We start from the raw sequence: 25,887 nt of genomic DNA, 5'->3' as shown, positions 1-25,887 counted from the left end.
AGTATAGTAGAATGTAATTTGAATTTTTTAAAAATTAAGATCTTGCAGTATCATATGGTCGTATTTTTTTAAGCAGCTTTATTGAGAAATAATTCATGTACCATACAGTTCACCCATTTAAAGTGTACAATTTACTGTCTTTTAATATAACCACAGAATTTCATAACAGTTATCTGATTTTAGAACATTTTAATCACTGTCTGATTTTAGAACATTTTAATCACCTCAAAAAGAAACCTTGTACCCTTAACATTCACTGCCCCCCGTCCTCTCAAGCTCTGGCAACCACTAATCTACCTTCTGTCTTTCTGAATTTGCCTGTTCTGGCCATTTCATATAAGTGGAATCATATAAATATGTGGGGTTTTGTTTTTATTTATTTTTTAATTGTTTTCCTTGATTTAGCATAATATTTTCAAGGTTCATCCATGTTGTAACCTGTATCAGCACTATATTCCTTTTTATTGCTAAGTAATCTTCTATTGTATACCACATTCTGTTTATTCATTTATTAGTTGATGGATATTGGGTTTCTATTTTTTGACTGTTGTGAGTAATGCTATTGTGAACATCATATAAAAGTTTTTGTGTGAACAAATATTTTCATTTTGTTTGAGTATGTGCCTAGGAGTGGAATTTCTGGGGTGGCAAGAAGGTCTTTAATTTTGACTGTCAGTGATTTGTTAAGGAATATTAAATCCATAGGTATGTAGGCAGTCCCAGACTTGCATCGGTTTCAGGACACAATCTGAAGTTGAAGTGTTCTAAGTTGAGGTTGGCCTGTTTGTAGTCGTCCAGATTATCTGTTGGGAGGCTTTGTTTTGGTTTATCTTAAAATGAAATTACAGTTTTTAGCTTGTTTTCTTATAATTTATTTGCTTCATCCAAAAGCAAAGTATAGAGGGAAAAATGCAACTAGTTGTGTGGTCCATTATGCTAAATGGTAGCTAATTGGGTTTTTATATACTTAGAAGCAAATGAAGCTAATATTTAGCATGGCTTGTAGACTCAGATGCAGTAACATAGAAGCAATGTGATGTCACAGGCAGATGTTTAGGTTGGTTTGAGGGCTGGTTCTGCTTTATTGATACTGCAGATTCCCCACTCCTGAAAAGGGAGTGCCTCCTCAGGCTCATGGAGTTGTGTGAACATCAAACGAGATAATGTCTTCGAAAGCACTTGGTATAGTGTGATGTAGAAATAAGGTATTGTTATTGTATATGAGGCTTCTTAGTTCAAAACATGCCCTTAACTTGTCTCAGACCTTAACACACCTCCTTCCTCCCCCTGTAATTGTTCAAATAATAAAAACAAGTACTTTGTAGGACTTACTCTCTTAAAATTTTCATGGCCTTGAGCTCATTTATTAATAAACCAATTTCTTTTTTATTAGCAAGTTGGAGAAAATCTTTACTTCTTTTGGACAATTACTTGTTTATGTGTGAATTGAACAGAAAATTCACTCATCAAATTTTTAAATACCTACTACACTACATGTCAGGGTGAGTTCTAGGAGCTGGATAGAGTGAGTAAGACAGTCAGTCATTGCACTTGTGGTTCTTAAAATCTGGAGAAAATAGCAATGTTTTATAAAAACCATGTGTAATGGTATAATTGTTTATATAAGATTGTGAAATAGTACAAAAAGTTAAAGAAAGGAGTTTGATCCTTTATGGCAGTAAATCAGTTTGTCTACCATCCCCTTTTCTAACTCAGGAAGGAGAGAGTCAACAGATGGTGCCCAGCGGTGATTGTGAAGACTGACAGATGGTTTTCAGGGACTGTTTATACGAAAAGACTGATGAAGAGTTTTTAAAATTCTTGTTTAGCTGAATCAAGATGAAATCTTTTTAAATGGGTGTACTCAGAGACTTCGATCAGATTTCTCTCCAAATTGACACTGACCAAAGTGAGCAGTGCCAAAATTACGAGTGTTTCTGAAGAAAACCAACATACGCTCAGCAGGGAGAAAATAATAAGATTTTTAATAGAGTATTTTATATTGTATTTTTTCTGATCTATTTTATCAAAATATTAACTTTTTCTTTCTTAAGTTACTCTTAAAATCCCTTTTTTTGTACTTGGATGTTACATTTTAAAAAATATGTGTAAACTGACAATATTCTGTTACTGATGTGACTTGTCTGGGGTTCCCAGGCTGCATTTTGCTTTCTCCACCCTTCCCTACCCTACCCTGGCAATGATACTGTGCATACAGGTTGTCATCTTTTTATATTAGCATTAAAGCAGAGACATTCTTCAATGTCACTGGATGTTTTTAGCCTAATTTTAATAACATGATTTTACTTAAGGAAAAATTGAAGCTCGCAAATAATGTTAATTGACAAGCATCAACATTTTAGTTAAATAAAACCAGCTTTCCAAATTTAGGGTCCTTGACTTTTGTTAGAATCACTGCAGTGATGAGATTAAAGTTAAAACCAGTAAAGTTACTCTTTACTCCTTTTGGCAGTAAGCAAATTTAAGCAGCTATTACTGTTTAAGCGCTGTGATTAGAACAGCAGATTGAATTTACTAAAGAAATAAGATCTCCCTGGATTTTATTCCACCCCACCCCCATCCCCCAATTTCTGTTAATACATGTTTATCTTTTCAGATTTGGGGAATTCAGCAAGTCACTTCCTCATTCCCAAAGTAAGATTGATATTCTGGACCGTAATTACTTGCCTCATGAAATCTTTCTTTTTGTCAGAGATACTCCCAGATGTCAAAATTAATTGTTACAAACACTAATATTGGTTGCGATTATTAAATAACTCTTGAATCTTTTCATTGGCTCTTCAGTCTATGATATTTTCAGATTTCATGGTTGAAATAGCACGGCTTTTTTGGGTTGTGTAATTCCTCATTGTAACAGAAGATGGCAACATTGGAACATGTTTAGTGGTACCAAGTGATTTTTTAAATAGCTATTTTGGTCAATTACTTAGCCCGTTGTAACCAGGAGACTTTGTCTTTTAAAGTTCTCTGGGGTGTATTTAGGTTCTTGCCCCCCTGAGAACCTGTTCTTGGTTGTCTTGCCCAGTGTTCCATGGAGTTTAACTAGGTGTACCATAAGTATCTTTCCGTGCTAGTTGAAAGATACTGACTGAACAAAGTAAAAGTTTATATAAATATACTCGCTGTTCTTTTCGTACTAGTTGAAAGATAAAAAAAAAATAAAGTAAAAGTTTATATAAATATACTGGCTGTTCTCTGAATTCAGATTCAGATGTCCGCTTGCCTTCTGGATAAACATGTTTTGACTGTCTCTCTGGACTCTAGGTCTGTGAGGTTTGGAACTTTGTATAATTCACTGTTCTCTCTTTGGTGCCTAGTACGATGCCTGGGATAGTTGGTGCTGAATATTTATCGAAAGAATATTCTCAAAGCTTCTTTTTCTTCTGTATTCCCTATTTTAGTCAAAACCACCGTCATCCTTCCAGCCATCCAAGCTGTGTACCTAGGCGTCATTTTTGACTCTACCTCCCTCGCCTTCTACATCCATCACCATATTTTTATTTTTGGTTCTAGTTTATATCAATTCCTTCCACTTTTCTCCATCCCCACTGTTACCACCTCAGTTCAGGCTATTATTTCCTCTCTCCTAGATTTTAACAATTGCCTCCTAAATGCTTCCTTGATTTCAGTGTTACTTCTACTCCACTCTAATACAATCTTCTTTCTAAAATGCGCATATTATCATATCCAGCGCCTGCATAAAATCATTCGGTGACTTCCCATTGACTGCCAAGAGAAAGTCCTCTCACAGTTTTCATGAGACCCCTCTGTTTCCTTCTTGAAGGTGGTGTTGGTGCTATTGATTTTTTTAATGTTGAAGTCTACTAACTCTGTAATTTGTAGCCCTTTTTTTCTTTTCTTTTCTTTTTAACTGAACTTTAGATGAAGGTTTACAGAACAAACTAGTTTCTCATAAAACAGTACACACATTGTTGTGTGACATTGGTTAACATCCCCATGGCATGTCAACACTCTCCCTTCTCAACCCTACGTTCCCTATTACCAGCTTTCCTACTTCCTCCTACTTTCCAGTCCCTGCCCTAGTGCCGGTGCACCCCTTTAGTCTTGTTTTGTTCCATGGGCCTCTTCAATCTTTGACTGAAGGGTAAACCTCAAGAGTGACCTCGTTACTGAGCTGAAACGGTGTCTGGGGTCTGTACTCTCAGGGTTTCTGCAGCGTCTGTCAGGCCAGGAAGTCTGGCCTTTCTTTTTGAGTTAGAATTTTGTTGTACGTTTTTCTCCAGCTCTGTCTGGGACGTTCTATTTTGATCCCTGTCAGAGCAGTTAGTGGTGGTAGCCGGCCACCATCTCATTGTACTGGACTCAGTCTGGTGGAGGCCGTGGTATATGTGGTCCATTAGTCCTTTGGACTAATCTTTCCCTGTGTCTTTAGTTTTCTTCATTCTTCCTTGCTCCCAAACATGTGAGATCAGTGGAGTGTCCTAGATGGCCACTCATAGGCTTTTAAGACCCCAGACACTACTCACCAAAGTAGAATGCAGAACATTTTCTTTATAAACTCTGTTAAGCCAGTTGAGCTAGATGTTCCCTGAGACCATGGTCCCCATAGCCCTCACCCCAGCAATTAGGTCCCTCAGGGAGTTTGGGTGTGTCTATAGGGCTACCAGGGCCCTGCCTTATACAGGCTGTGCTGTCTTCCCCATTATTGTGTACTGACTTACAGTTCACCAAAGTTGCTGCTTATCTATTGTCTATTAAGTGTTTTTCCAAACCAGCCCCTCCCCACCCTAGTAACACTCAAAGATTCTTTCTTTTTGTGTGTAAACCTTTCCATGAGTTTTTACAGTAGTGGTCCCGTACAGTATTTCCCCTTTTGTGACTAATTTTACTCAGCATAATGTTCTCCAGATGCATCCATGTTATGTGATGCTTCACAGATTCATCATTGTTTTTTAGGGTTGTGTAACAGTGCATTGTGTGTATGTACCACAGTTTGTTTATCCATTCATATGTTGATGAGCATCTAGGTTTCCATGTTTTTGCTATTGTGAAAAATGCTGCAGTGAACATGGGTGTACATGTATCTATTCATGTGATGACTCTTATTTCTCTAGGATATATTCCTAGGAGTGTTTCTAGTTTTCTAAGGAAGCACCATATGGCTTTCTAGAATGGTTGTATCATTTTGCATTCCCACCAGCAGTGCATAAGAGTTCCGATGTCCCCAAAGCCTCTCCAACATTTTTTTAAATTAGTTTTTATTGTGCTTTAAGTGAAAGTTTACGAATCAAGTCAGTCTCTCGTGCAAAAATTTATATACACCTTGCTATACACTCCTAATTGCTCTCCACCTAATGAGACAGACTGCTCCTTCCCTTTGCTCTCCCTCCTCGTGTCCATTCGGCCAGCTTCTGGCCCCCTCTGCCCTCTCATCTCTCCTCCAGACAGGAGATGCCAACATAGTCTCATGTGCCTACTTGATGCAAGAAGCTGGTTCTTCACCAGTATCATTTTCCATCTCATAGGTCAGTCCAACCCCTGTCTGAAGAGTTAGCTTTAGGAATGGTTCCTGTCTTGGGCTAACAGAAGGTCTGGGGACCATGACCTCCGGGGTCCTTCTAGTCTCAGTCAGACCATTAAGTGGTCTTTTTATGAGAATTTGGGGTCTGCATTTATCCCACTGCTCTCCTGCTCCCTCAGGGGTTCTCTGTTGTGTTTCCTGTCAGGGCAGTCCTCGGTTGTGGCCAGGCACCATCTAGTTCTGGTTTCAGGCTGATGTAGTCTCTGGTTTATGTGGTCCTTTCTGTCTCTTGGGCTCATGATTACCTTGTGTCTTTGGTATTCTTCATTCTTCCTTGCTCCAGGTGGGTCGAGACTTAGATGGCCGCTCGCTGGTGTTTAAGACCCCAGATGAGTGGGATGCAGAATGTTTTCTTAATAGATTTTATTATGCCAATTGACTTAGGTGTCCTCTGAAACCATGGTCCCCAGACCCCCGCCCCTGCTACACTGGCCTTTGAAGTGTTCAGTTTATTCAGGAAACCTCTTTGCTTTTCATTTACTCCAGTTGTGTTGACCTCTCCTGTACTGTGTGTTGTCTTTCCCTTCAAATAAAACTTATTTACTATCTAATTAGTGAAAACTCCTCTCCCTCCCTCCTTCCCTCCCTCCTCCCTCTCATAACCACCAAAGAATATTTTCTTCTCTGTTAAAACTGTTTCTCCAGTTCTTATAATAGTGGTCTTATACAATATTTATCCTTTTGCAACTGACTAATTTCACTCAGCAAAATGTCTTCCAGGTTCCTCCATGTTATGAAATGTTTCACGGATTCATCGTTGTTCTTTATTGATGTGTAGTATTCCATTGTGTGAATGTACCATAATTTATTTACCCATTCATCCGTTGATGGGCACCTTGGTTGCTTCCATCTTTTTGCTATTGTAAACACTGCTGCAGTGAACAATGTTGTGCATATTTCTGTTTGTGTAAAGGCTCTTATTTCTCTAGGATATATTCCAAGGAGTGGGATTGCTGGATCGTGTGGTAGTTCTATTTCTAGTTCTTTAAGGAAGTGCTAAATTGATTTTCAAAGTGGTTGTACCATTTGACATTCCCACCAGCAGTGTATAAGTAAGTGTTCCAGTCTCTCCACAGCCTCTCCAACATTTATTATTTTTTGTTTTTTGGATTAATGCCAGCCTTGTTGGAGTGAGCTGGAATCTCATTGTAGTTTTGATTTGATCGTGAGCATTTCTTCCTGTATCTGTTAGCTACCTGAATGTCTTCTTCAGTGAAGTGGCTGTTCGTATCTTTTGCCCATTTTTTGATTGGGTTATTTGTCTTTTTGTTGTTGAATTTTTGCAGTATCATGTAGATTTTGGAGGTCAGGGTATGATCAAAAATGTCAGCTGAAAACTTCTTCCCAGTCTCTAGGTAGTCTTTTTATTCTTTCGGTGAAGTCTTTGGATGAGCATAAGTGTTTGATTTTTAGGAGCTCCCAGTTATCTGGTTTCTCTTCTGCATTTTTAGTAGTGTTTTGTATACTGTTTATGCCATGTATTAGGGCTCCTAACATTGTCCCTATTTTTTCTTCCATGATCTTTATTGTTTCAGATTTTATATTTAGGCCTTTGATCCATTTTGAGTTCATTTTTGTGCATGATGTGAGGTATGGATCTTGTTTCCTTTTTTTGGAGATGGATATCCAGTTATGCCTTTTTCCCAATTAACTGACTTTGGGCCTTTTTTAAATATTGGCTGCTCATATGTGGATGGTTTTATGCCTGGATTCTCAATTCTGTTCCATTGGTCTATGTATCTGTTGTTGTACCAGTACCAGGCAGTTTTGACTACTGTGGCGGTATAATAGGTTCTAAAATCAGGTAGAGTGAGGTCTACCACTTTGTTCTTTTTTACTAATGCTTTACTTCTCTGGGGCCACTATCCCTTCCATATGAAGTTGGTGATTTGTTTCTCGGTCTCATTAAAAAATGTCATTGCAATTTGGATTGGAATTGCTTTGTATCCATAGATGGCTTTCGGTAGACATTTTTACAATGTTAACTCTTGCTATCCACGAGCATGGTATGTTTTTCCACTTATGTAGGTCTCTCTTGGTCTCTTGTGGTACTGTCTTGTAGTTTTCTTTGTGTAGGTCTTTTACATCTCTGTAAGATTTAATTCCTAAGTATTTTATCTTCTTGGGAGCTACTGTAAATGGTATTCATCTGGTGATTTCCTCCTCGATGTTCTTTTTGTTGGTGTAGAGGAATCCAACTGATTTTTGTATGTTTATCTTGTATCCTGACACTCTGCTGAACTCTTCTGTTAGTTTCAGTAGCTTCCTTGAGGATTCCTTATGGTTTTCTGTGTATAAGATCATGTCATCTGCAAACAGAGATACTTTTACTTCTTCCTTACCAATCCTTTGTTTCTTTATCTAGCCTAATTGCTTTAGCTAGGACTTCCAGCACAGTGTTGAATAAAAGTGGTGATAAAGGGCATCCTTGTCTGGTTCTCGTGGGCAATGCTTTCAGAATCTCTCCATTTAAGATGATGTTGGCTGTTGCCTTTGTATAAATGCCCTTTATTATGTTGAGGAATTTTCCTTCTATTCCTATTTTGCTGAGTTTTTATCATGAATGGGTGTTGAACTTTGTCAAAAGCCTTTTCTGCATCAATTGATAAAATCATGTGGTTCTTGACTTCTGTTTTATTTATATGATGGATTATATTAATTGTTTTTCTGATGTTGAACCATCCCTGCATACCTGGTATGAACCCCACTTGGTCATGGTGAATTATTTTTTTGGATATGTTGTTGAATTCTATTAGCTAGAATTTTTTTGAAGATTTTCGCATCTAAGTTCATGAGGGATGTAGGTCTGTAATTTTCTTTTTTGTGGTGTCTTTACCTGGTTTTGGTATCAGGGATATGCTGGCTTCATAGAATGAGTTTGGGAGTATTCCGTCCTTTTTTATGCTCTGAAATACCTGTAGTAGTGGTGGTGTTAACTCTTCTCTGAAAGTTTGTTCGAACTCTGAAGTAAAGCTGTCTGGGCCAGGGCTTTTTTTCTGTTGGGAGTTTTTTGATTACCTTTTCAATCTCTTTTGTTGTGGGTCTATTTAGTTGTTCTACCTCTGTTTGTGTTAGTTTAGGTAGGTAGTGTGTTTCTAGGAATTCACCCATTTCTTCTAAGTTTTCAAATTTGTTAGAGTACAGTTTTTCATAGTAATCTGATATGATTCTTTTAATTTCACTTGCGTCTGTTGTGATATCGCCCATCCTGTTTCTTATTTGGGTTGTTTGCTTCCTCTCCAGTTTTTCTTTTGTCAGTCTGGTCAATGGTTTATCAGTTTCTTTAATTTTTTCAGAGAACCAGCTTTTGGTGTTGTTAATTCTTTCAGTTGTTTTTCTGTTCTCTAATTCATTTAATTCTGCTCTAATTTTTATTATTTGCTTTCTTCTGGTGCCTGAGGATTTCTTTTGTTGCTGTTTTTCTATTTGTTCAAGTTGTCGGGATAGTTCCTTGATCTTGGCCCTTTCTTCTTTTTGGATGTGTGCATTTATTGATATAAATTGACCTCTGAGCACTGCTTTTGCTGTGTCCCAAAGGTTCTGATTGGAAGTGTTTTCATTCTCATTGGATTCTCTGAATTTCTTTATTCCATCCTTAATGTCTTCTATAATCCAGTCTTTTTTGAGCAGGGTATTGTTCTGTTTCCAAGTGTTTGGTTTCTCTTCCCTGCTTTTTCTGTTACTGATTTCTACTTTTATGGCCTTATGGTCAGAGAAGATGCTTTATAATATTTCGATGTTTTGGATTCTGCAAAGGCTTGCTTTATGACCTAATATGTGGTCTATTCTAGAGACTGTTCCATGTGCACTAGAAAAGAAAGTATACTTGGATGCTATTGGGTAGAGTGTTCTGTATATGTCTATGAGGTCAAGTTGGTTGATTGTGGCATTTAGATCTTCCATATCGACTTGACAGCAGTGGTTATGGTGTCTTTATTGAGCTTCTTACTGGGTATTCTGTCCTTCACTGGAAGTGGTGTGTTGAAGTCTCCTACTATAATTGTGGAGCTGTCTATCTCACTTTTCAATGCTGTTAGAGTTTGTTTTATGTATCTTGCAGCCCTGTCATTGGGTGTATAAATATTTAATATGATTATATCCTCCTGGCATATTGTCCCTTTAATCATTATATAGTGTCCTTCCTTATCCTTTGTGATGGATTTAACTTTAAAGTCTATTTTGTCAGAAATTAATAGCGCCATTCCTGCTCTTTTTTGATTGTTGTTTGGTTGATATAGTTTTTTCCATCCTTTGAGTTTTAGTTTGTGTCTCTACGTCTAAGCTGTGCCTCTTGTAGGCAGCATATAGCTGTATCATGTTCTTTTATCCATTCTGCAACTCTCTGTCTCTTTATTGGTGCATTTAGTCCATTTACATTCAGCATAATTATGGATAGGTATGAGTTTAGTGCTGTCATTTTGATGCCTTTTTTGGCATAGTGTTGAAGTTTCATTTTTCCACTTCTTTGTGCTGAGAAGTTTTTCTTTGTAAATTGTGTGTTCCTTTTTCATTGTAGTTGAATTTGTTTTTGCTGAGTCTTTATCTTGTTTTATATTTTGAAGTATGGGATTGTTAGTCTTCTTTGTGGTTACCTTAGTGTTTACCCTTGTTTTTCTAGGTATAAACCTAACTTGTACCTCCCTATATCACCTTGATTTCCTCTCCATATGGAATATCTGTGCATACTTTTATTCCCTCTTGATTATTGTCATCTTTTACATGACATCACTGATTCCCTGTTTTGAGCTTTTTTTTTTTTAATATTTTATTTTTGTGATTTCCCTGTCTCAGTTGATATCTGGATGCTTGTTCTGTGTCCCAGTGTTGTGTTGTTACCTGATATTATTGATTTTCTAAGCAGAGAATTCCCTTTAGTATTTCTTGTAGTTTTGGTTTGGTTTTTGCAAATTCCCTAAGCTTGTGTTTATTTGTAAATGTATTAATTTCACCTTCATATTTGAGAGACCATTTTGCTGGATATATGATTCTTGGCTGGCAATTTTTCTCCTTCGGTGCTCTATATATGTCATCCCACTGCCTTCTTGCCTGCATGGTTTCTGCCAATTAGTCCAAAGTTATTCTTATTGATTCTCCTTTGTAGGTGACTTTTCACTTACCCTTGGCAGCTCTTAAATTACCCCTTTATCTTTGATTCTGGCAAGTTTGATGATAATATGTCTTGGTGACCTTCTTTTGGTATCTACCTTGTATGGGGTTTGGTGAGCATCTAGGATAGATATCCTTTCACCTTTCATGTTGTCAGGGAAGTTTTCTGCCAACAAATCTTCAGCAGTTCTCTCTGGATTTTCTATTATCCCTCCCTGCTCTGGTATTCCAGTCATTCGCAAGTTATTCTTCTTGATAGAGTCCCCCATGATTCTTAGGGTCTCTTCATTTAAAAAAAAATTTTTTTCTGATTTTTCTTCAAATACATTGGTGCCAAGTGCCTTATCCTCCCATCTCCCCAACTGTGCGTTCCAGTTCCTCTATTCTGCTCCTCTGAACTTCCTATTGAGTTGTCTAATTCTGTAATTTTATTGTTAATCTTTTGAATTTCTGAGTGCTGCCTGTGGATTCTTGCAGCTTATTAAATTTTTCTTTTATGTTCTTGGATAATCGTTTTAATTTCTTCAGCTGCTTCATCTGTGTGTTCTTTGGCTTTTTCTGTATATTGTCTGATCTCGTTCCTGATGTCTTGAAGCTTTCTGTATATTAATCTTTTGTATTCTACATCTGGCAATTCCAGGCATACATCTTCATCCAGGAGAGTCCTTGATTCTCTGTTTTGGGAGTTTGTTGAAGCAATCACAGTCTGCTTCTTTATGTGATTAGATATCGACTGCTTTCTGCAAGCCACTATAAGTTGTTGTAATAATTTATTTTATGTTTGCTCACTGTGTCCGAGCTTCTTGCTTTGTTTTATTTCAGTAAACCCAAATAGGCTACTAGAGTGAGCTAGCTTGATTATTGGAGCCTTTGAAGCACTAATGTCCTGTTACCAGATGGCTAGAGCTGTTACCAGGTATATGAGCCTAGGAGTGCATTCACTATCCTTGTATAGATTCAGCTCAGGTGTCCTGATAATCGGTCACCTAGTGTGTGGTATAGGCTCTCATGTACTATCTTAGAGGAGTAGTGGTGATGGTTGTATGCACTGGTTTGTGGTAGTGGCAAGGCGTCACACTCTGAGGAGGGCACGCTGCTGACAGCCTTCCCCCAAGTGTCAGTGAGGAAGAAGCTTCTCTGTTCTCTAGAGCACCCTGGTGGGTGGGCTCTGCAGCTGTACCTTAGGCACCCAATGCTTATACCTGTAAAGACTGGGGTAGGCACCACTATCCTCAGACCCTTTTCGCAGGTGGCTGGATGGCATGGGTGGAGCCTCCAGCCCTCAGGTCCCTGCTGTGGGTAGGTGAGGGCTCTGTTTAACAGGCAGAGCGGTATCAGACCTCCAAAACCTGTCTCTGCACCGCACAGCTGAAACAATTACAGTCAGACCTCTAACAGATTTGCCCTTGCGTTATAATAGCCACCTGGATCCATGTAGGGGTGCAAGCCAAAGTCTGTGGATCGCTTATGCCCGGACTGGAGCCACTTCTGAGCTTCCAGATTAGGGGAGTTGGGAAAGTATTTTTCCTGTTTGTTAGTTTACTACTTCTCCCAGGCCAGGGGAATGGCTCAGAGAGGGTGCAGCAGGTTCTATCTCAGGCCCAGGGAATTCAACTGTTAATGAAGCCAGATGGGGCAGGGGAGGGAGGGATCAGATAAATAGGAGAGAATACTTTCAGAAGAAGGAGCTATTAGATCCAGGGGTAAATTAGACAAAATCACTTATCTTGTGTCAACAGCACTGTTTTATCTCAGATTGCAGAGGCCTGTATAGCCTGTGTTCGCTGGCTGGGTCCCCGCTGAGATTGCCTCAGGAGGGTTAGGGCTGCTTCCCACACTTTTCTTCTTTCCTGGAGCAGCTTTGTCCTAAACTCCACAGCCAGACCCATGGGCGTCACACTAGGGGGTTGGGGTGCCGGCACTTCGTTTGCCTTCTTGCGCTGAAGCAACTGCTTCCTAAACGTCGTGGCCAGCCCCACTGTAGACACACCACAGGGTCAGGGGTGCACCACTTTGCTTGCCTTCTTTCGCTGAAGCTGCTTTGTCTCAGGAAACTACCATCAGCCTGTGCTGCATTCGTGCCAAAGAACGGTGCCAAGGAATCAGAGCTGAGGAGCTACAACTTGTCACTGCTTCTGCACCATCTCTCGCTTCCCCTGTTGCTCAGATGGATTCCTTAATTCTGCATTTGATGCTCAGCGTTTGTAGATTGTCAGATATGTAATCAATTCACTTTTTTTTTCGGCTGTTCATTGCAAGAGGGTTCAGCGAAAGCTTCTGACTAGTTAGCCATCTTGGCCCTGCCTCTGTGTAGCCCATTTTTAAGAAATTTTATTTCTACCAAAAGGTTTCTCTGTGGATGTAAGAGTTGAGTTGGGCACTAATTACAAGCAGTATAGTGTGATAGAATTTGCATTGGTTTTACAGTCATATCCAAATTTAAATCTTTGCTCAACTTGTTCAATGTTTCTAAATCACAATTTCCTCATCTTTGAAATAAAGATAATACTCATCTTACAAGATATTGAGAAGGTTTTATGCAACTATATGTCCGCGTGTGTGTGCATCACACAAATGCACATATATGCACACACATTTATCTTTAACCACTGTGCCTTGCACACAAGTGCTAATAGTCATTTTAAAAAATTAATTGTCAACATCATCATGATAGTCATCCCAGGCAGAATTTGGCTAGGTAGGAATGATGAAGATGTTCTAACAAAGAAGTGTACTTATTAAGTAAAGGCCTATGTGGGAATGAAAACAAAGTGTTTGTAGTAAACCAAAAACCAAACCTGTTGCCATCAAGTTGATTCCGACTCATAGTGACCCTATAGGACAGAGTAGAACTGCCCCATAGGATTCCAGGGAGCATCTGGTGGATTTGAACTGCCAACCTGCAGGTCTTAACCACTACATCACCAGGGTTTATGCTGAGGAAATTAACCTGGTGGCTTAAAGTAGACAATATTGGGAAATTTTTTTTTTTTTTTTTAGTACGGTCTTGGAAATCCTGGTGGTATAATGGTTAAAAGCTGTGGCTGCTAACCAAAAGGTCAGCAGTTCAAATCCACCAGGTGCTCCTTGGAAACCCTATGGGGCAGTTCTACTCTGTCCTATAGGGTCGCTATGAGTCGGAATCAACTCAATAGCAATGGGTTTTTTAGTACGGTATTACCTTTGCCAGATTGAATTTAATTTTTTGTTTGTATTTCTACTGTAATGATTTCTGTTCATTTTATAATACAGTGCACTCTAACACTTAGACATCTCCTTCCTTAATTAGAATCATGGCCAGTAAAATCTGTTGCTATACTTTTAAAAAATACTTGGACAAATCGATTGAAATAAAGACAGAGTATCTTCTGTGTTGTTTTTTGTGACCTACAATGTTCAGGCAATAGAGGATATACGAAGATGAATACGTTTAAACTGTTGTCTCAAGGAACTCATGACCTGGTTTGGGGGATATTTATATAACTGCGCTAAAACAGGCAAAAAGGAAAATGCTGAAAACCAAAAGCCAAACCTGTTGCATTGAGTCAGTTCCGACTCATAGTGAGCTCATAGGACAGAGTAGAACTCCCGTAAGATTACGAAGGAGTGGCTGGTGGATTTGAACTGCCAACCTTTTGGTTAGCGGCTGTAGCTTTTAACGACTGTACCGCCAGGGCTCTAGTTTGAGCTGTGAAGTTTGGTAAAGGCTTTATGGAAGGAGGAATATTTGAGCTGGGCCACCGAAAACTTTTTTCACTTAACTCCAGCGTATCAGCGTACAGTGAAACATGTGAGAACTGTAACTTGTCAGGACTGCCTTGTTTTTCTGGCTCACAGGTTTTCCACCTTTGACAGGGTGCAGTCTTACTACTTTTCTATCACTCGTTTTCATGGGAAATATTTGAGTTTTCCTTCTCTGACAGGTTTCTGTCTTACACTGGTTCCAGCTTTCACAAGTTTTACTGTACTTGATTTTTTTTTTAAATAGCGTTTTTGAGATATAATTGATGTAAAGCAAAGTTAAAATTTTGTGGAGTTTTACTTACATGTGCATGCATGCGTAAAACCATCACCACAATCAAGGTAAAATGTCCAAACAAAAGTTTCTTTGTGCCCCTTTCTGATTCCCTCCCCCAATTCCCAGGCAACCACTGATCTGTTTTCTGTTACTGTAGATTAATTTGCATTTCCTAGAATTATATGTAATGTCACTATAGTATTTAAATTTTTTGTCTGCCCTCTTTCACTTAGCATAACTTTTAGATTCATCTCTCTTGCATAGTTTAATAGTTGGTTCCTTTTTATGGCTGAGTAATATTCCATTGCACAATAATTTGTTTATCCATTCACCTTTTCTTTTGATGGACCTGTAGGTTGTTTCCAGTTTGGGGCTATTACAGATAAAATTGCTCTGAACATTCATGGTCTTTGTGTGGACACATGCTTTCATTTCTCTTGGGTAAATACCTAGGAATAGAATGGTTGGGTCATATGGTAGGTGTATGCTTAGCTTTTTAAGAAATTACTAAACTGTTTTCCAACCAACTGTGTGAGCGTTCCAGCTGTTCCACATTCTAGCCAACACTTGGTATGGTAGGTCTTTTTAATTTTAGACATTCTGATGGGTACATAGTGGTGTCTCATTGTGATTTTAGTTTGCATTTCTCTAATAATAACAGTGCTGAACATCTTTTCATGTGCTTATTTGCTGTATGTATATCTACTTTGGTGATATGTCTGTTCAAATCTTTTGTCCATTTTTTTCATTGGGTTGTTTGTCTTCCAAGTTTTAAGAGTTATTCTAAGTGCAAGTCCTTGGTTGGATTTATGCTTTACAAATATATTTTCCTAGTCTGTGGCTTGCCTTGTTTTATAATAGTGTTTAAAGGGTTGATTTTGCCCCAGTAATTTGGCAGTTTCCTCCTGAGCATTTGTCTTAGTTATCTAGTACAGCTATAACAGAAATACAAGTAGATGGCTTTAACAATTAGAAAGTTATTCAGGGCACCAGCTCCAGGGGAAGGCTTTCTCTCTCTGTTGGCTTTGGGGGAATGTCCTTGTCATCAATCTTCTCCTGGTCTAGGAGCTTCTCTGTGCAGGAACCCCAAGTCCAAAGGACATGCCATGTTCCCGGCACTGCTTTCTTGGTGGTATGAGGTCCCCATGTCTCTCTGCTCGCTTCTCTCTCTTTTATATCTCAAAAGAGATTGCCTTAAGATAAAACCTGGTCTTGTAGATTGAGTCCTGCCTTATTGACATAACTGTCTCTAATCCTGCCTCATTAACATCATAGAGGTAGAATTTACAATGCATAGGAGAACACATCAGATGACAAAATGGTGGACAATCACATAATACTGGAAATCATGGCCTAGGCAAGTTGACACATTTTTGGGGGGGACACAGCTTTGATCCATTATAGTACTCTAAATGGCAGCCTGTGTATTATGAAGTTTTTCCAGCCTGGCTTGTAGTAACACAAACTGTTCCTGGCCTTAGTGTTAGTTTTTGTTTCACCTGTTACTTTCCAATGGCTCTTTCCCTACATTTGGGTAGTTTTCTCACATGCATGCACTGATCAATACCAAATCACTCTTTCCTCTCCGGCACTTTATTCTCTGAATTTCAGCCAGTGTGGCCTCCCAAATTCTCAACCCTGTCTCCTCTACTCAGGGAGATTGTCATGCTTTGTGCTTCAGCCTGGAAACTCTAGGCAGTTAGCTGGAGCAGTTGTTGGGTATACCCCTTCTGCCTTCCTTCTCTCTTACTCCACCAGTTGTTCAGTGTCTGAAAACTGATGTTTCATGTACTTGTCTGGTTTTCTAGTAGTATAGGACAGGAGGGCAAATTCAGTCCCTGTTATTCCATCTTGACTGGAAGCAGAAGTTATTTTAGTGTATTTTTGAGAAAAAAACTTTATACTTGAGTCATTTTAGTCTATGATTTTGTGTTAAGCTGATGAATTAATACTTCTTCACACACCTTACTGAAGCTCACGATTCAGTCATAAAAAGTTTCTTTATGGTATTTTTCTTACCAAAGCATCTCCTATATCTGGTGGTTTGTGTTGCTTATTTGTACACTTACATAACTATGAAAATTATAGGTATTGTCTAAAGCACTATTTGATACTCCTGGCTCATGTTTAAAAAAACACTGCATAACATCAGTTGAGTGTAAAACATGAATTGAGAGCTTAGAAAGATCTAGCTAAATACATTCGGAGGAAAACACAATTATCAGTTGTTTTTCTGGTTGAGCCTTTTGAGTGAGTTTAAGTACTTGATTATGGGTGTTTATTTTGAACACACACAAGGTCATCTACTTATATTTAACAACATAACTTTAGGCTTCAATTAAATTTCATTTTTATTAAAGATTTAATAAAGTCTCTTTACCAACTTGTATAGATGAAAACCAAAAAAAATAAACCCACTGCCGTTGAGTCGATTCCGACTCATAGCAACCCTGTAGGACAGAGTAGAACTGCCCCATAGAGTTTCCAAGGAGCACCTGGTGGATTCGAACTGCCAACATTTTGGTTAGCATCCATAGCGTTTAACCACTACGCTACCAGGGTTTCTCATATAAGTGAAAGAGGACCATAATTTGGAGAACTGCATTCTTAATATTGATGAATAGCATTAGGTAATTCACTTGACCACCTTAGACCTCTTTTTTCTTATTTCTGAAATAGAAGGACTTAACCAGACCTCAGTTGTAAAACATTATGATCTGACTGTTTCTATACATACATTCATATAGATTTCTACTTGCTTATGTTCGTATTGATAATTTGCATCTTACAGGTTCTTTTTAAGGTAAAAATTATGTTTTTTTAAGTGGTTTTGTCACTTCTTAGAATATGTGACATCCAAAGTTTAATGTATTTTTATTGGATGGAAAGAGCAGAGTGAGAGATGGTCCCATTCCAAGCCTTTGTATCCGTTGTTCTTTGGGTATTTTGCTAAGAGTCTCAAAGAAAGAATAGTCAGGGATGTAAGGTAATTTTAGAAATGTGACTAATAGAAGTCTTTATTTATTGATGAGTCAGAACCAGCCTGTGGAAAATCCACGCATTCTCTGTCAATGGGAAATGGCATTTTTGGGCTGAGGCACAGAGAAAGGTCTCCTACTATTTGGTGGTATTAGTGGTACTAGAAAGTGGGTAGGCACCTTGTGAGCATGGTTACAGTAAATATGGTGCCTAGCTGATAGTGAAAGAAGGAGGAGTTAAGAAAGAAAAGGAAAATGTGTGTTTTATTTTTTCAAGAAAAATAGAAAAAGCTCAATTCAAATTAGAGAAAGTCTGAATTATTTTAATTTGATGTTAAGTATGTAAATTTAATTCATTCTCTTTAGAAATTTTAAATGTAGGATTCATCAGAATAAAACTATCAGACATTTCTGAAATACATGTGATGCAGGAGATATAAACCAGTGTGGGGCAGAATTGTGGGTGAAATTAATCCTCAGGATGTCAGGTGGTAATATAATGTATAACATAGGGGTTCTTAGAATCATGGAGGGTCTATGAACTCCCAAAACTGTAATTCAAGCTTTTATGCATTTGTGCATTTCTCTGAGACAGAGTCCCATTCTTTTAGTCAGATTCTCAAGTGGGTTTATGTCCCTGAAATGTTAAGAACCACAGATACAGTGGGTATTGAATATGCCTCATTACTGATTGCCTTGGCAGCCTGACCTTTAAAAACCATTTACGTTTTCCTGCCAAAAACTGCATTGTTTTGTTAAAGACAAAAACCTGAACCTCACAACTCTGTTTATTGAAGGGTATTGACAAAGAAAGCTACATGGGACCACAGACAGAGTGGAATGTAGCAATCTTCATGCTGTCAGCAATCTTCTGACAAAATGATATGCAGAGGGCTTATATATGGAGTTGAGTAAACTGACTTTTTTTCTATTCATATTCCCACTCCAAAAGTAAGTCCTCCCAGTCCCACATGTGTTCTCTTCTCCTTTCTGTCTCTCTCTCTCACACACACGTACACACAGAGTTATTCCCTCATTCAGACATATATAAGACATACGTACGCACTCTTACCCATTTGCTGCTTGACCTGATTTGTTCACGGTATTTTGAGCTTAATTATAGATCAGCTTTGGCTTAGAGAAACTTGAGAATGAAACCCAGAAAAGTTCTCATGCCGTCTTTGGGATTTGGGCATTTTTAAGGATAAGTTGGGGATTTGGTTCTTTCAAACGGCAATTGGGCCTGTACTAACTGGAGTAAACCAGTTTCTAAGAGATGACTTAGAATCAGGTTGAAATCATCTAAGATTTATTCCGAATTATGAGGCATAGAGCAACATGTTCCTTGAGATGAAACCGAATCTCTTCTTCACAGAAATTACTGATTTACTTCAAAATTCTTGATAAAACCTAGTATATACCTTTAAAAACTTCCTGGACCACAAATGCTCTCAAATATTTGCTTTGAGGTGTTTAGAATTACAAAAACAAATAGAAAAAACCCAAAACCTTACTCTCTGTCCACACACACACATCTCAGAACTCTTTTAGCCCCCACTAATTGAAGGTCCTGTTGCCGTCAAGTCAGTTGTGACTCAAGGAACCCTGGTGGTGCAGTGGTTAAGCACTGGGTTGCTAACTGAAAGGTCGGCAGTTCAAACCCACCAACTGCTCTGGAGGAGAAAGATATGGCAGTCTGCTTCAGTAAAGATTACAGGGTTAGAAACCCTGTGGGGCAGTTCTGCTCTGCCCTAAAGGATCACTGTGAGTCAGAATCAACTCAATGGCAACGGGTTGGTTTGGTTTTCAATTGAAGGTATCCAAGTTTACCTTATTTTGGTGTTCAGATATAATCTAGAATAGAAACAAGATGTGTTTTTCCATTTGACACTTACGCTACTTAACAGCATTAAAAAAAAAAAAAGTGAGCAAGTCTAATAAAGGGACAAACAAGTGTAACCATGAGCAGCTGTTTGAGAGGAATTATGTTAACGCTAAGGAGTTCTGGTGGCACAGTGGTTAAGCGCGTGACTGCTAACCAAAAAGTTCGAACCCACTAGCTGTTCTGTGGGAGAAAAACGTAGCAGTCTGTTCCCGTAAAGATTACAACCTTGGGAGCCCTGTGGGCAGTTCTTCTGTGTCTTATGTGGTTGCTGTGAGTCAGAATCAACTTGATAGCAGTGGGATTTTTGTTGCTGTTTATATTAACCCTTGGAAAGAAAATACGCTCTTTTTGATCACAGATATTTCCATGGCAGTAACTAAAATTTTTATATACTAGAATTCATTTTGGCAATTGAGCTTCAATGAAATAGAAATCAGTTTATATATCACTTATTCTTGTTTATAAGAAAAGCAGTTTAATATTTGTAGCTATAAATGGACTATTTAGTTTAAAATGGCTGAAAAATTACTGGCTAGGTTCTCTTGAATTTTATACTTCACAATTATAAGTTAGATTTTTTTACTTATACTATGTAGGGAACCTTGAGGAAGAATGCCTTATTATTTTTATTCTAGTTTTAACATTTGAATTATTAAGAATTACTAAGTTAAATTCAGACTAGAAAAAAATAGTGAAGGAAAACATGTATGTTTCAGACTTCAGTGATTTATATTCTGAGCTATTATTTATTGAAAATATTTTGAGTTACAGCAAAAGCTACTTAACTTTTTTTTGGCTATTGTAGTTTATTTTAGAGTGAACTGAATTCCTCTTCTTACTCTAAAACTCTGCTAGACATTTAGTGCACTTTAATTTTTTTTAATGGGAAAATCAAGAATAAAGTTAGATTTTTTTAATTGTATAAAGCATGTATGTGCTGAAAAATAATTTTTAGTCCCCTTTAAGTTTTCACTTTTGTGTTCATATTGATAGCATATTTTATAAAATATCATAAAGCATTCTTTTCTATTTTATAGACTATTTTCCCTGAGATAAGATTTCTCTAAGCCAGATTTTTAATAGTCTGCTTTGACGTATTTTACACCCATTAGGTGTTGTCGTCTTCTATGCTTAAAAAAGATTTGTGCACACACATTTAGGAATGATTACACATAAAGTAGTACTTAGGTGATTATATGTTTTAGTGTGTCTGTGTTTTAATACACATGATCAATAGTAACATGACCATCGAAAAGCAAAAAGGAGAAAAGGAAACAAAGAAAAATAATGTACACTATATTTTGTGTACTATTACAATATTAATTTGAAACATTTTCAACTGCTGTATCTTGTAATCTGGTGTCTTAGAAATGAATAAAGTGATTTTAATTATATTTGGGAAATGAGAGGTAAGGATGGAGAGATTGGTTGGTGAGGGGAGGAGAGCTCGTATATGGAGAGGAGAGAGTGTAGAAAATACAAAGTAGATCATACTGGGCCTGGGTACAACCTGAATCCTTCTCAATACAGTGTTCCAGATAGCTGTTAGGCACTAATTAGAGCTGAAACTGGTTTGGCCTAGATATTTGGTTCTATGAGACTAAAATTGTCATTTGTTGACACATTTTCTTTCTTCCAAGCTAGAATACAAATTTAGGTATATACGCACCCCATTTTGGAGCCCTTGTGGTACAGTGATTAAGAGCTACAGCTGCTAACCAAAAGGTTGACAGTTTGAATCCACCAGCTGCTACTTGGAAACGCTGTTGGGGCAGTTCTACTCTGTCCTATAGGGTCACTGTGAGTCGGAATCAACTCGAAGGCAATGGGTTTGGCTTATGCACCCTTTATTATTCAGCAAACTGAATTCAGAGTGGAGGGTATAATGCAGATGAGTGCCTAGAGTTAGTGAGCGAGAGATGCTCTTAGGGACATGGCGTCTCTGATTTTTGGAAGTGGTTTGTCGTGTAGTATATTATATTAATTCCTGGGGGGAGAGTTCTTGTCTCTCTGTCTTTGTCTTCTTCCAGGCTTACATCACAGGTCATTATTCTTTTGTAGAACTGTATTTTTTATTGACCATTTTTTTGTTGTGTATTCATTTCAGAATAAACCCTGTGAAATGAAGGTTTTACCTCTTAAACATTTTTGAAGAATTGATGCCGTATTTATAGAGATAATCCATTTTCTTATTTTGTAGGGTAATTTAACACGTGCTTTCACCAAATTGCATTATTGCTAAAGAGTGCTTTTTTTAATTGGCTGATTCTGATTAGTATACTAGGGCCTTGTTAACAAGCACTAGCAATACAGTCTTCTCACCTCGCCTGTTGAAACACCATGTTTCTTACCTCCACCTAAAAGTTTGACTTGAAATTAGGCTGCTCTGGTGCAGTGCTGTTTGCTACCACAATTTTTTTTTTTTTTTTTTAATTTATCAACTGCTCAATGCCATGCACCAGTTTATTGCTGTAGCTCTCATCTAACAACAGCTCTGTGAGGGGAGTAGATTACCTTCATTTTGCAGGAACCAAGGCTTGGAGAGATTCAGGGATTTGCCCTAAGTAGGTTATGGCCTCCGGTTTTCAAGCTGCGGGACCTGTTCCTCTCTCGTCCATTATGACCACCTGTTCTATCAGATGCTCAAATTTTTTTTTTTGAAGGCTGGGACTAATCTAAGGTTGCTTCCAGAGCCAAAAGTTTGAGCTAGAAACTTATTTTTGAATAACTTCAGGTATGCCCTACTTCAGGAAAACTAATCTTTTGAAAAAATTGAAGTTATAAATTAGACCGAAGATGGCTGGAGTAAAATGTTTTCAAAATGATGTAGGTTGTTCTTTTATGTGAAACTACCCCCTGTGAATTTAATGGATGGTACTGTACTTTTTTTTTTTTTTAACTGTACTAGTGAGTTTAATTGGTGGTTCACAGGTAACTTAGGCAAGTTATTTAAGCTCAGTTTTTTCACTTATAAAAAGGGGGTGATGGTACCTATGCCATAGAGTTTTTATGGGAATTAAATGAGAATCATTGGAGAAATGCATGGAGAAGATGTCCCATTAACTGTGTGAATGAGAGGATGGAGTAGGGCAGAGACACTTAATGCCAAAGGGTTAGGAGATACTAGTAATTAGAGAAAATCTGAAATGTGAATATAAATAAAAGGAGTTATTTATAATAATTCCTTTGCAGGAAAACTGTGCTCTCTCAAGGCAAAAATAGGAAACAGTCTTCCATTGAATAGATTTTTTAGGCTTTTCAAGGGAGTAAAGTCCTTCTTAAGGAGCCCTGGTAGCACTTGACTGCTAACTGAAAGTCAGTGGTTCAAACCCAGCAGTTGCTCTGCAGGAGAAAAGAGCTGGTAATCTGCTCCCATAAAGAGCACAATTCTGCTCTGTCTTATAGGGTTGCTGAGTTGGAATCGACTTGAAAGCACAGAACAACAACAAAGTCCTTCTTACATCTTACTATGACAGTCCTGTTTACTATCATAAGTTAGCATTTTTAATCATACTATTTTTAGAAATATATGTTGAATTTTCTAATTATCAAATACAAAAAACCTGCTCTTGTACTTCGCTAAGGTTATAGTAGGCAGCATTTTTGTTACAAGACTTTCTAGGAAGGTATTTATGACTCAGCTTAAACGTTACCCCTTCGGTAAATCCCTTGCAGCTTTTCCCCAGACAGAAAGAATTGCTGTCCTTCTCTGGGTTCCTTCATGTTTAGACAAATGCTAATCTGCAAGAGCCAGGAATATGTTTTATTTGTATTTTTGTTTACCTCACCGCCCTTCCCCTCCCCCTCTGCACCACCAAAAAAAAAGAAAAACTAGCAAAGTTTCTGGCTTGGCCTAGATTGGTAGGGCCTGTGACATCTGAACATAAATTAGCCATATAGACACAGATAACTGATAATATGCATGTCTTGAGGCTCTTGGTGCTTCACAGAGAATACTTTATTACATAGTTATGCTGTAAATGTAGATGCTGGATTTGCTATCTAGTTGCTCTATCTGTTTTTATGTGGCGAATGAGGAAGATCCCCTAACTTCGCTGCAAATACTGCTGCTCTCCTATCAGAATCAAGATGCACCAAATTCATAACTTGATGTGTGGGGGTGGCAGCAAGAAGCCAGGTAGTTAGTCATGTTTGAATAGGTGTACAAATTATATTTAAGAACCACATTGTTAGGTGCCATCCAGTTGGTTCTGACTCATAGCAACTCTGTGTACAACAGAAGGAAACACCACCTGGTCCTGTGCCATCCTCACAATCATTGTTATGTTTGAGCTCATTGTTGCAGCCACTGTGTCAGTCCATCTCATTGAGCATTCTTACGCTTTTCGCTGACCCTCTACTTTACCAAGCATGATATTCGTTTCTAGAGACTGGTCACTCCTGTTAGTCCAAAGTACATGAGACAAAGTCTCACCATCGTCACTTCTAAGGAAGATATCTTCTTCCAGGACAGATATGTTCGTTCTTCTGTTAGTCCATGGTATATTCAAAATTCTTTGCCAACACTGTAATTCAAATGCAGCGGTTCTTTTTGGATGCTCCTTAATTCACTGTCCGGCTTTCGCATGCATGTGATGCGATTGAAAATACCATGACTTGGGTCAGGCGCACCTTGGTCCTCAAGGTAACATCTTTGCTTTTGAGATCTTTTGCAGCACATTTGCCCAATGCAACGTGTCATTTGATTTCTTGACTGCTGCTTCCGTGGGCATTGATTGTGGATCCAAGTAAAATTAAATCCCTGACAACTTCGGTATACAAAAAAAACCCCAAACCCACTGCCGTCGAGTCGATTCCGACTCATAGCGACCCTATAGGATAGAGTAGAACTGCCCCCATAGAGTTTCCAAGGAGCACCTCGTGAATTTGAACTGCCAACCTCTTGGCTAGCAGCCGTAGCACTTAACCACTATACCACCAGGGTTTCCAACCAGGGTTTCTCTTTTTATCGTTATGTTGCTTATTGGTTTTCTTTATGTTGAGATATAATCCATAGTGAAGGCTGTGGTCTTTGATTTCATCAGTAAGTGCTTCAAGTCCTCTTCACTTTCAGCAAGTAAGTTTGTATCATCTGCGTATCACAGGTTGTTAATGAGTCTTCCTCTAATCCTGATGCCCCGTTCTTCATATAGTCCAGCTTCTCAGATTATTTGCTCAGCATACAGATTGAATAAGTATGGTGAAAGGATGCAACCCTAACACACACCCTTCATGATCCCAAACCACGCAGTATGTACTTGCTCTGTTCCAATGATTGCCTCTTGGTTTATATACAAGAACCATCGTCATAGTTTTTCCATACAAGCTGGGAAAAGTCTAAGCAGTCATTCACTGCGTCTTATGAAAAAAAAAAAAAAGACCCTTTATCAGAAAAAAAATGCTTAAAGAAAAGGCAACTTAGCTCATAGTGTTAAGATTTGTTTTGTTTCTGTCAGTGTCTAAACTCCAACTCCCAACCACAGACACAGTACCCCATTGCTATTAAGTCAATTCTGATTCCTAACAACTCTGTGGGACAGAGTAGAACTGCCCTATGGGGTTTCCAAGGCTGTAAATCTTTATGGAAGCAGATTTCCAATTCCTTCTCCCGTGGAGTGGCTGGTGGGTTCAAAGCACCCAGCATTCAGTTAGCAACTGAGTGCTTTACCGCTGTGCCACTGGGGTCCCTTCACAGACATATTGTATCAGCTAAAGTAGGTTATATCTCTGCCTTTTTCTGGCTGTATTCTCAATTTGGTGCCCAAATCAGGTCTTGTAAACTGTTGAAGGGTTATGTGAATTGATATTCATTGTTCAGTCTTGGCCTTCACCAAGAAATTTACTGAATACTGTGTGTCCTTATTCCCTAAACAAACAAAACTCAAACCCATTGCTGTAGAGTCGATTTCAACTCATAGCGACCCTATTCCCTAGACATAGATAAAATAATAACACTTTAAGTTTGCTCAGAAGAGCTCCATGGAGTAATCAATATTTACTAAGGGCTTATTTGCTCATTTTTATTCACAGAAAGACAACACAATAGTGAAATACATCTGTTTCAAGTTCTTTAATCTTCAAAAAAGAAAAACCTCTGAAATTTAAAAGATAATATATATACATGCTGTTTTAGATGGCTTTGGAATACTACAATGATCCTGAATTTTGAAACTTTTCAGTATAAAAAGTTCAGTTCTGTGCCACACAGATTTTAGCTGTATGGTTGTGTTATGTACATAAAGATAAAAGGAAAAGAAAAGATGGGACAGTTTAGATACTATTTTTTATGATGAGTATATATACATGTATTATTATTTTTTTTTTTCTCAATTTCTTT

At 38.1% G+C, this 25,887-nt stretch overlaps 1 protein-coding gene across 4 annotated transcripts in view; it reads left to right on the top strand.

The window, feature by feature from the left end:
* MINPP1 (multiple inositol-polyphosphate phosphatase 1) overlaps nt 1-25,887 on the top strand; it is a 52,499-nt gene that overhangs the window by 22,137 nt on the left and 4,475 nt on the right. The window contains exon 5 of one of the 4 annotated variants that reach the window (XM_010589131.3): nt 1,717-25,887. The exons of the other annotated variants lie outside the window; for them this stretch is intronic. Within the exon in view, the coding sequence (XP_010587433.1) occupies nt 1,717-1,816 (100 nt within the window). The 3' untranslated portion in view covers nt 1,817-25,887. The remainder of the gene's footprint in view (nt 1-1,716) is intronic. 4 annotated transcript variants of the gene reach the window in all.

This window comes from Loxodonta africana, chromosome 16 (genome assembly GCF_030014295.1).
Source record: "Loxodonta africana isolate mLoxAfr1 chromosome 16, mLoxAfr1.hap2, whole genome shotgun sequence".
Classification (NCBI taxonomy): domain Eukaryota; kingdom Metazoa; phylum Chordata; class Mammalia; order Proboscidea; family Elephantidae; genus Loxodonta; species Loxodonta africana.
This window is presented reverse-complemented; position numbering and strand designations above follow the sequence as displayed.